The sequence below is a fragment of the Chiroxiphia lanceolata genome, chromosome 33 (assembly GCF_009829145.1).
Source record: "Chiroxiphia lanceolata isolate bChiLan1 chromosome 33, bChiLan1.pri, whole genome shotgun sequence".
Classification (NCBI taxonomy): domain Eukaryota; kingdom Metazoa; phylum Chordata; class Aves; order Passeriformes; family Pipridae; genus Chiroxiphia; species Chiroxiphia lanceolata.
The window spans coordinates 595,668-606,909 of NC_045669.1; the positions used below are offsets into that span (position 1 = coordinate 595,668).

The 11,242-nt window shown below is 60.5% G+C and overlaps 2 protein-coding genes across 2 annotated transcripts in view; both read right to left on the minus strand.

The window, feature by feature from the left end:
• LOC116779940 (estradiol 17-beta-dehydrogenase 8-like) overlaps positions 1-8,471 on the minus strand; it is a 120,418-nt gene extending 111,947 nt beyond the window's left edge. Inside the window, 1 exon segment of the mRNA XM_032674467.1 lies at positions 8,264-8,471. Coding sequence (XP_032530358.1) covers positions 8,264-8,265 — 2 coding nt within the window. The 5' untranslated portion in view covers positions 8,266-8,471.
• Positions 1,322-4,020, minus strand: QPRT (quinolinate phosphoribosyltransferase). The gene is made up of 3 exons (XM_032674432.1): positions 3,424-4,020; positions 2,208-2,339; positions 1,322-1,871 (listed from the first exon to the last, which is right to left on the minus strand). The coding sequence occupies exons 1-3, from the start codon at positions 4,018-4,020 to the stop codon at positions 1,686-1,688; spliced, it is 915 nt and encodes a 304-aa protein (XP_032530323.1). The 3' UTR covers positions 1,322-1,685.
• Positions 8,472-11,242: the final 2,771 nt, after the last annotated feature.

Sequence of the window (11,242 nt, forward strand, 5' to 3'; positions counted from 1 at the left end):
GCACGGTTCCTGCACACCTAATTCCTCAGTGCTCCTCAGGTGATTTATTATCACCACAGCTCCAGGATGCAGAGACATTTCTCCATCCCTTTTAAGAGAAAGGTTCTAACAGATGGGTTTTCCAATGAGCAGAGTGGATTTTACTGGAGTTCACTAACTGGGATCTTCCCCCCCCCCCCCACAGTCCCAGAGGCAGGAAGGGGGGGTTGGTATCCCTATGGAAAGGTAATGGCACAGGTAACATCTGTCACAAACAGGTGCAGCTGCTTCAGGAGCCTGAGCAACTGCAGGGTGTTCCTGCTGCGGGGAGGGATTTCGGGACAGCATGGACAGAACTGAGACATTATTTCCAGGGACCTCCAAGATCAGAATCAATAACCCTTTGGTAAGGAATGAGCTCCTGAGATCTGTGACCCAGGAATGAGCTGGTATGGGTAGGGTTCAAGAGGGTCAAGATGCCAAAGGTGGTAATGTGGCTGGAAACAGGAATGCCACGGTGAAGCTTCTCGAGGTGATGAGATAAGGAGAAGCCTGGCCTGCAGCCTTCCTGGAAGGTGGTGACTCAGGGGGATCACCAGGAAGGGCTGGGGCTGGACCGCAGCGGGGGGCACTGGTCCCAGAGTGGATCACACTCAGGGGATGGGTGCTGGTCCTGGGGTAAGGGATCACGCTCATGGCATGGGTGCTGGTTCCAGTCCAGATAAGGGATCCTGCTCACAGCGTGGGTGCTGGTCCTGGGATAAGGGATCAGACTCATGGGATGGGTGCTGATCCCAGGATAAAGGATCACACTCACAGGGTGGGTCCTGGGATGGGATGGGGTCCTGTGCAGGGGTGACAGTGCCTTGCTGGTGGCAGTAATTTATGGCCAGATTTCCTCCTCATCCCTAACCCACCCCCCACCCCCTGGGGTCTGAGCCCGTTAAACTGGGCTCAGGGCCACTGAAACTGGGGTTTAGGATCCTTAAACTGGGATCTTGGTTCTCCAGGCTGGGGTCTATGCACCTCAAACTGGAGTCTGTGCACCTCAAACTGAGGTCTGGGTCCCTTAAACTGGGCTCTGGACCCCTCAAACTGTTGTCCTGAACTCAGACTCGTTCCCCAAGCGCCAATTCCCACAAAAGGCTGGATCCCACTCCCTGATTAGCAGAATTTCCACTGTTTTTGAGTAGAGGACCAATGGGTTGGCGGTCGTGACACCCTTCCCTCGCCCTCTCCTCCCCCCCCCCCCATTTTTGATCGGTATAAAGTGGATGTTTTCACACTCACTGGTGGGGTTTGGGGAGCAATGCCCCCAAAAAATGTTAGGGAGACGTGGGGAGGAGGTGTGGGAGGGGTTTATTTGGGGGTACAGAGAGAAAAGGGGGGTGAGGAGACTCCAGGATTGAGATCTGGGGTCACCCCTGGAGGGGGGAAGGGTTTGGGGGGACCCTGGGGACACCAGGATGGGTATTGGGGTCCTCTCTGGGTAAGGGAGACCCCACGGTGAAGATGTGGGGTCCAAGCATGTGTTTTGGGAGGCCCCAGGATGGATTTTGGGGTCCCCTGGATATTGGGGTGGGGGAATCCTCAGCCGTTGGCGCCCCCTGGTGGCTGGGAGGACCCACTGCCGGATTTCAGGGTCCCCCTCCCAGAGGGGGATTTAGGGGGTCCCAGGGTGGCTTTCCGGGGCCCCGGGATGGATTTTAGGGTTCCAGCACCCGTAGTGCGAAGTCCAGGGCGGGGGCGCTGTGGGTCAGACACCCCATGGACACCACGTCGATGTGGGGCCCCAAAAACTGGGGGAGGGTCCCCAAAACGACCCCCCCGCTGGCCTCCACCATCACTCTGGGGTGTGCAGCCTTGACCTGCGCCGCCGCCGAGTGCAGCTCCTGGGGGACACGGGGGGCACCCCGTCACCGAGGAGCCTCCCACCCCCAAAACTGGAGGTGTGCAAGGCAGAAATCTACAAGTTACCCACCCGCTGACCCCCAAAATCGGGATCCCCTCCACTCAGAAACCCCCCAGACTGGGGTCCCCCCAACCAAACCCACGAGTTACCCACCCGCTGATCCCCAAAACTGGCGTTCTCCAACCCACTGACCCTAAAAATGGGGTTCACCCCCCCTTATCTATGGGGCTTCCCCCCATTTTATACAGGGGGTTCCCCTATTTTCGGGGTCCAGTACCACACCTGGGGCTGCCCCCCCCGGATTTTGGGGGCTCACCTGGGGGGAGAGGTTGTCTAGGAGGACGATGTCGGCCCCCGCCCCCGCAGCCTCCAGTGCCTCGGCCGCGTTGGAGCACTCGACCCCCACCCGGCGGGTGAACCCCCCGGCCCGGCGCACCCCCAAAACCATCTGGGGAGTGAGAGGAGGATGAGGAGGGGGAATCCCAGAGGGACCCCACCAAGCCCCGATATGGGGTGGGGGTGAGGTAAAACAGGGGGTGCCCTATCCAGAGCCCCCCAAATGGGGTCCCCCCCCAACTCGTTGACCCACAACTGGGGTCTCCCCCCCCCGCACTGATCCCCCCAAATTGGGGTCCTCGCTTCCCAAATCCCCCAATTCAAGGATGTCTTCCATTTCCCCCCAAAATAAGGGTTCCCCCACCTATTGTCCTCCGAATTTAGGATCTCCCAACCCAGGACCTCCCAATTCAGGTGTGACTCCCCCCCCCCCCCGTTTCCCTCCCCTCTAATCCGGGGGTCCCTCCCACTCATCTCCCCCCCAGTTCAGTGCCCCTCTCAAATATTGGGGTCTCCTGCCCCCAATATCAGTGTTCGCCCACCATCCCCGAAGTCTGGGGTCACCCAAGCTATAACCCCCCAAAATCGGGCCCCCACCTCCAACCCCTCCAGTTCAGGAGTCCCCCCTACCCAACACCACCAAAACTGGGGTCATCTCTCCTCCCACCCAGAACCCCTCAATTCAGCCCCCCCTCCCCACATTTCCTCCCCAAACTGAGCTCCTCCCCCCAAATATTGGGGTTCCGCCACCCATTTCCCCCCAATCCAGGGGTCCTTCTGTCTGCCCTCCACCCATTGTCTCCCAATCAGTGTGTCCCTCCACCCAGAACCCCCGATTTAGGGGTCACCCCCCCAAATCGATGTTTCCCCTCCTTATCCCCCCTGAAACTGGGGTCCCCCACCCACCTTTTACCCCAAATCAAGCCCCAAATACGGGTGCCCTCCCCACAAAATTTCGGGGTGCCCACCTGCTCCAGCCCCCCAAACTGGGGTCCCCCCTCCTCCCCTCCCGAAAATATCGACGCTCTTCCACCGAATTTCATGGTCCCTCTACCCAGAACCTCCCAATTTATGGGTCTCTTCCCCTAAATCGGAGTTGCCCCCTCTTCTTTCCCCAGACTTTGGCCCCCCTCCCAGAACTCCCCCAATTCAAGGGTCCCCCGACCCATTACTCCCCAAAAATTCGGGGTGCCCACCTTCTCGAGCCCCCCCGCCGCCGCCGCCGCCGCCGCCAGCGCTCGGTGATTATCCTTGAGCAGGAGGAGCCCCCCCCCCAAGCCTCCCCGGTGGGGGTCGGCGCCCCCCACCCCCAGCGCGTATTTCTCCGCCAGTCGGAAGCCGGGGGTGGTTTTTCGGGTGCCCGCCACGACCCCCCCCCACCCGTGTCCCCGGGCCACCCCCACGGCCCTCGCGGCCATCGAGGCGACCCCGCTGCAGCGCCCCAAAATATTAAGGGCGACCCTCTCCCCCGTCAGGACCCCCCCGGCCGGACCCTCCACCTCGGCCACCAGCGCCCGCCCGGGGGGCAGCGACCCCCCCTCGGGGACCCTCCAGGTGACGCGGCACCCCGACACCCCGAACACGGCCTCGGCGAAGGGGGCCCCCGCCAGGACGCCCCCCGGGCCGCCCCCGCCCTTGCTGAGGAGGTGGGCGCGGGTCGGGGCGTCCCCCGCGACCCCCACGGTGGCGTCGGGCCACGGCAGGTCCTCGTCCAGCCACGCGCGGGCGAGGGACACGAGGCGGTGGGGGGGCGGCAGGGGGGCCCAGAGAGGGGCGGGGGGCTCGCAGGTCATGGTGGGGGGTCCTGGGGAGAGGGAGAAGGGGGTTATTGGGGTGCTAGCGGGGGATTTGGGGGGAGTTATTTGGGTCCAGGGAGGAATTTTGGGGTCTTCGGGGTGGGGGGAGGTGGCTCGGGAGTCGCAGGGGGGGTGGTGGTTTGGAGGGTTATTGGAGTCTTTGAAGGGGGTTTTGGGGGGGATATTGGGGGTTTGGGAGGGGGATTTGGGGGGCTTATTGGGATCCTGAGGGGTTCTTGGGGGGATCTTAGGGAGTTATTGGGTCCTTGGGGTGATTTTGGCGTCCTGGAGGAGTCGAGGAGGTTCTGGGGAGAATCTGAGGGGGCATCTGGGAGGGGGTTGGGGGTTCTGGAAGGGGTCTTGCAGGGGATTTTGGGGTCCTGCAGGGACTTCGGGGGGTTATTTGGGTCCGGCAGGGGGAAGTTGTGGTCTTCGGGAGGTGGGGAGGAGGAGTGTGGCGGCTCTTGGAGGTGGTTTGAGGGATTATTGGGGTTCTGACAGGGATTTTGGGGGGGCCCTGGGGGGATTGGGGGGGGGTTATTGTGGTCCTGGGGGGAGATATTGGGGTTTAGGGGGAGTCCTGAGGGGTCTGTGGGGGGATTTCGGTTGGTTATTTGGGTCTTCAGGGGTCCGAGGGGGATTTGGGGAGGTTTTGTGCTCCTTGGAGTGGTAGAGGGGAGGATGTGGGGGGCTTGAGGGGTTACTGGTGGGATTTTGGGGAGTTTTTTATGTCCGGGGAGGGGGAATTTTGGGATCCCGAGGGAAGTTGGGAGGGGGATATTGGGGTCCTGGAGGGGATTTTGGGGGGGTTATTTGGGTCCTGGGGGGCATTTGGGGCCCTGGGGGGGGGGCAAATATGGGTCTTGCCCCACAGAGACCCCCAAATGTGGGTCCCACTCCACCCGGACCCCCTTTAAATGTGAGTTTCCCCCCCAAAAATGACCGTCCCACCCCCAAATCCACCCCCCCCACATGTGGGTCCAACCCCCCCCAGAAACACCCCCAAATCTCGCACTCCCCGACCCCCCCCAGATGTGGATCTCCCACCTGCCCCTCCTCCCCAGCTCAGGGGAGTCCAAAGTCCGGCCCTGATTGGCCACATCACCCACCCCTCCCCCCCCCCGCGCCCAAGTGGCGATGGGGGAGGGGCACCCCACTGACCTGTCGCGACTTGGGGGGGCAACTGAGCGGAACTGGGGAGGGGTCAGGGGAGTTCTTACCTGTGGGGGCGTGCCCAGCCCCGCCCAAAGACCCTCCCCCTTTGCTGTGATTGGTTGCCCCGGGGGTCCCCACCCCCCACCCAAAGGTTTGGGGTGGGGGAGGAAAAATTCTCTTTATTGGCAATAAATAAGCGATGCCGGGGGTGGGGGGAATGACTGGGGGGAATTTGGGGGCCACACCATGATCTGGAGAGGTGCTTGGAGGACTTGGGGGCTCAGGGTTCTTGAAGGGCACTTGGGTGGTGCCCCAGGGACGGGGGTGCTTGAGGGGCCTCATTTCCAGCCTGAGGAACCAGGACTCCTTGAGGCAGCTGATTCACTTGGTCACGTTCCAGCAGGGCTGAGCCACCCATCTCTCTTCCCAAGTGATTCCCAGCTACTGTCCAGCAGCTTCTGTGCTTTGGGTGTTTGTCCTGTGAGTATTGGGTTTCTACAGCCACACCAAGCCGTCCCTCTGACCCCAAGGCCTTCTGTCAATGTGTCGTTCTCTCTGGCAGAGCTGCCCTCCCGTGGATCCTCTAATGAAAGGGGGATGTGCATGGAGTGCAGTGCCCAAAGACTGGGATTGTCAGGAATAATCCACATGCTGTCAATGTGTGTGGCCTGGGGTGCCTCTGGCAAGGGAACAGCCCGAGGCACTGCAGGACGCTGCAGACTATTAATGAAGCGCTTGTTGGAGGATCTTGCTCCCCAGGGTGCATGTTCCTGTGATGCCAAGTGGGGCCAGGGAGGGAAGGGCAAACAGACATGGGCTGTTTGCAGGGGGAGATACAGGGATGGTCAATGGCAGCAAGCTGTAAGAAGACAAGAAGGAAAAAGACAAGATGAAGCAAAGGAAATGCTCAGGGCTGTTTGGGGGGAGCTGCCAGGCAGCCCTGGATCTGAGCAGCAATGCCTGCAGTGGGACAAGAAACTCACAGATCACCTGAGCAAACTTTCTCATTGACTTCAAAGGTCACTGGGAACCTGAGTGGTTTTCCTCCCGTCAAGAAGAGAAGGTCTGTGGTCAACGGACATAGACAATTGCTCATGTGCATCACAGTAGCGTCCCACTGCTGGGCACAGAGGAATGACAACAGTGACTGGCTGCCAGGACAGCTCCAGACCACAGGTGACTTCTGGGCCTGGTCATCCAGCCAAACTTCAATCCCGTCATCATCCACTGCTTCAGTCTGGCTGTGAGATGATGGGAGGCCATGGCCAAGGCCTTCCCAAAGTCCAAGTGTGCCCCGTTCCCTCCTCTGCCCTCCCAAACACTTTGTGCTGCGTTTTTCTTTGCCTTCAAGTGCCCGGGGATGACTGTGGGAGGGTTTGTCCTGTCACCTTCCCAAGGACTGAGGTGGAGCTGACCAGTCCCTAATTCTCCCTCCTGAAGACAGATTTGGTATTTTCCTTCTCTGAGGACTTGGAAACCCCCCTGATTGCTCTGTCTTTCCTGAGAGTTGAGAGAGGTCTCATGGTAACACCAGCCAGGTCCCCCAGCACCTCTCTGCCCCTTCCCACACCCAAAGCCCTCCCCTGCATCGGCAGGCACCAGCCAGAGAGCATAGGAAGGGGATCCAGCAGAGAGAGGCCTTTGCAGTGGTTGCTTCCACGGCAGATGAGAGAACTCTCACTGGGACTGGGGACGGGGGTGAGGAAGAGCAGCAGTGTGTGTGTGTATCAGGGCTCTGTGAGGTGTCCACACCTGAGCTGGGCTCATGCCCTGCTCACACCCCCCAGGGGTGTTCAGAGACACGAGTCCTTCCCTTGCACACACAGACAGTTCATTGCAGCAGGGGCAGGGTCTCCCTGGCTCCTGCTGTTGGTCCCAGGAGCTGGAGGCACCTCAGCCCTGTGGGGTGTCACCTGCTCTGCCCTGTCTGAGATGCCTCACGGCCTGAGGGATGGACACGGGGAGCTCTGTGCAGAGAAGCACATCCCAATGCTGCACTCAGGGATTTCCCAGGAAATGTTACTATCAGCTTCTAGGATCTTTCAGCAGTACTTTCCCAGTTGCTGCAGTGCAGGGGAAGTGGCCACATGGCAGAGCAGGGCAGGAGCTGCAGGCAGCAAGGACAGACAGGAGAAAGGAGCAGGAGGTTCAAGGGATCCTGGGGTGGGAGGAGAGGGGAGAGCTCCTCAGGGGAGGAACCTTGCCAGCCCTTTGCCAGGGTCAGGCTGTGGCTGCAGAGCAGTGCAGGTGAGTTCCTGCAAGTGCCTCTCCCAGCTGCCAAATGCCAGCAGTGCCAGGAGCTGCCAGGATGGCTCTGCTGGATTTCCTGGGGTGCAGCAGGAGAAGCTGCTCCAGAGCAGGACTTGCTGCTGCCCCATCAGAGGCCCAGGGCAAGAAGGTGGCACCTCAGTGTGTCTGTACACAGCAATGGTAGGTACTGGTGTAGCAATAGAATGACTAATGACATTCCTTTATGGAAAACAGTAACACAAGTGAAAAAAAAAAGGAATGCAAATATAAAATACATGAACATAGCATCAACAAAATGGACACGTGGCACAAAGCAGTCTGACATCCTGGATGCTGTGAAGAAGTAAAAAGGCACTTCATTGCTTCTGAAAAGCATCCAGTCATTTTCCTCCAGGTATCCTTGAGGTCCTGGTTCCTCATGGAGGGGTTCAGTGCTGGAGGCACCACCGAGTCCAGAACTGACCTCAGCAGTTCCAGTAGCAGGGAGGAGATGGAGGGGGGCTTCAGGTGGGCAAACCTGACAGTGCTGACAAACAGGGAGACCACAGCCAGGTGAGGGAGGCCCGTGGAAAAGGCTCTAAAAAACCCTCCCCGAAGTTCACTCCCTCTGCTCTCTGCACTTTGGGGTTCTGGGGGTCCCCCCGTTCAGGCTGTTGCAGGTCCCTCGTGTTTTGGGGGCCCCCTCCCTGGGGTTCTGCCTTTTCCTGGCTGCTGCAGATGCCGGGAATCCCAGGGGTCCCCCTCTCGGAGCCCCTCTTTCAGGGGCCGGGGGTCCCCGGCCCCCCCACCCCTCTGGGCTCCCCCTCTCCGCGCTTCCCCTCCCGCCCCCCCAGGCTGCCGGGGGTCCCCCAGCTCCGCTGTCGCCCCTCTCTGCTCTCCCCACTCCGGGGGCCCTAAAAAAGGGGCTCGTCGCGTCCCCCCCCGCCGGCACCGGGCTGACAATGGGGGCGGCGGGGCCTGACCCCGCAACACCGACCCCCACCGCGGGGGGGTCCCCGCATCCCCCCGCCCACCTCCCGCCTCTGCCGGGAACCCACCCCGGGATCCCCCCCAACAAAACCAAACCACCTCCCGGGGACCCCCCGAGCTCCTCCCGAGGGCCATTTGCGGCTCAGCCCCAAACATCCCCCCCAAAAACCCCCCGCACCCCCCAACCCATCGCAGCCGAGCTCCCCCTCCCCGCCCACTCAGGGGGGCGATGCTCCTCCTCTTCCTCCTCCTTTGCCTCTGCCCGCTCCTCCTCCCCCCGCTCCATCCCCCGAGCCAGGAGCTCGCCGGTGAGTTGGGGGGGCCCCGATGGCAAAGGGGCAGAGGGGAAGGAAAAGAGGGGCTGGGAGCCCCAGAGTGAGCGAGAGAGGGGGTGGGTCACTGCCAAAGCAGCGGGGGGGCGACGGGCAAAGGGTGGGAGAGGGGAAGAAGGGGAGGTGGGAGAGCGGCAAAGGGCTTCCCGTGGGGGTCCCTTCGTGTCCCCACAGCTCGATCCCTGGAGAGGAGGGACCCCCGGGCCCCAGCGGCTGGTGGGGGCCGGGATGTTTGTTGGGAATTCCCGGCAGGCCGAACAAAGGCCCCGGCCACGCGTCGGGAACTCTTTGATTGTCCCCAACAGTGGCGGGAGTTCCCCAATTGCCGCCCCCCCAAAGGGGGGAGATGGGAGAGGGGGGAAGGCTGGGAGTGTTTTTTGGGGTGAGTGTTGGGGCTGTCGGGGGGCAGAGTGCTGGGGAAGGGGGTTTTGGGGGATGCCAGGGCCGAGGAAAGGGGAGTGCGGGGCTCTGGAGAGGTGGGATGGGGGGTCCGGGGAGATCCCCTGGCCAGGGGTCGGCGGTGTGGGGGAAAGGGAGGTCCTGGGGGTCGGGAGAATGGCCAGAACCCGGGGTTCAGGGGGTCCCCCCGTGTTCCAAAGAAAAGGGTCCTGTGGGTTGTGGCAAAGGCAGGCCTGGGGGTGCAGGGGGTAGCAGCGTGAAGGGAAAGCAGGGCCTGGGGGCTGGGAGAGGCGGGCTGGGCGGGCAAGGAGGTTGCAGGGGGGTCTTAGTGCAGAATAAGGGGGTGCCAGGGGGTTCCTGTGGCCAGGAATGGGGGTTTGGGGGTGTCCCAGAGGGAAGGAAAAAGGGGGGCTGTAGAGACTGGGAGAGGGGGCCCAGGGGATCTCTGGGGTCCTTGTGTCCAGGAAAGGAGGGTGCAGGGGCCTCCAGTGTGAGGGAAAGGGGGTTCAGTGGGTGGGGAGAGCCGGGATGTGCAGGAAGGGCAGTTCAGGGGGTGCCGGCTGTTGAGGAAAGGAGGGGTTGGGGAGTGGGAAAGGCAGGAGTGGGGGTGGAGGGGGTGGCAGGGTGAAGGAGAAGGGAGGGTGTGGGGACTTGGAGAGGTGGGATGGCTGGGAAAGGGGTTGCAGGGGATCCTGGAGCTGGGGAAGGGGGTGAGAGTGCCAGTGTTGGAGAGGAGGTGCAGGGGGGTCCTGATGGGCAGGACTGGGGGTCCAGGGAGTGCCAGGGTGAAGGAAAAGGGAGTCTGGGAGAGGTGGGATGGCTGGGAAAGGGGGTGCAGGGGGTTCTGTAGCTGGGGAAGTGGGTGCAGGGGGTGGTGGTCTGGTTAAGAGAGTGCAGGGGGCATCTGGTGTCCAGGAATGAGGCGTTCAGGGGGTCCCTGGGACACTCGAGGACCACTCTACAGGATAAGGCAGGAGTGGGGAACTGAGGAGACAGGGAGATTTGGGGGTCAGGGTGGTCCCAGGGTCAAGGAAAGGGAAAAACTGGGAGAGCTGTGAGAACTGGGAAGGGACTCCAGGGGGTCCCGGAGTTAAGGAAAAGGGGGTCTGAGGATGAGATGAGGTGGGATAGCCAGGAATGGGGGGCCAGGGGTCCCCAGGGTGAAGGAAATAGGGGATTCGAGGGACTGGGATGAAACAAAGCAAGGCCTGAAGAGTTAACTTAGAATGCATACTCTGAGCAAAGAAACAAAGAACTAAGTTTCAAGGACTAGTGGAACATAACTCATAAATCTGACACACTGACACAAAAGAACATAAAGTAAGAGCACCAGAAATGCTAACACACACGTAAATAGACATATGGAAGGAACACAGGGAGGTAAGGGGAAAGAGAAGGGCCAGAGTCCAGATTCTCCTGCCAAATATCAGAAACTCCTTCCAAATACATGTTGGAGTCAGCCAAATTAAGGAAAGTTCAAAAGTTTACCCAAGAAAGAGGAGTAAAGCGACGACCCCCGAGGCTGAAGTAACAGGATGTACCCCCGAAATTCGCCCCCAAATGATGACCGCGCCCCTGACTCCACCCTAACTCCGCCTGCTATGAATATTTTAATTAGATGTTGCAATAATATTAATATGCATGAAATGATGATGTAATCTCTCGCAAAAATTGTATAAATAGTTTGGCTATTCACTGAGTGCTTTGGAACTCTTTGTCCAGCGTGAGCTGGGAGTTCCCCAATGTTGCATAAAATAATTACCTTGCTGCTTAAAGACTAAACCTTGTCTCTGTGCAGTTCCTCTGCGCCTTTTGGGGCACAAATTCGACATCAGGAAGAGGTGGGATGCTGAGGAAAGTGGGGGCAGGGGGGTCCTGGAGTCAAAGAAAGAGGGGTGTGGGGTCTGGAAAACTGGGTCTGGCCAGGCAGGGGGGCCCCAGGCCCAGAGGAGCAGGAAGAGGAGGAACAGGCGGTGGGGGCTGCTGAGACCCCCGGAGTGGGGAGAGCGGAGACCCTCAGCAGCCTGGAAGGAGGGGGGGAACCTGCAGAGAGGGGAGGGTTGGGAGTGCAGGAACCCTGAAATGCAGGGAACCTGCAGGTACCCTGGAGAGGG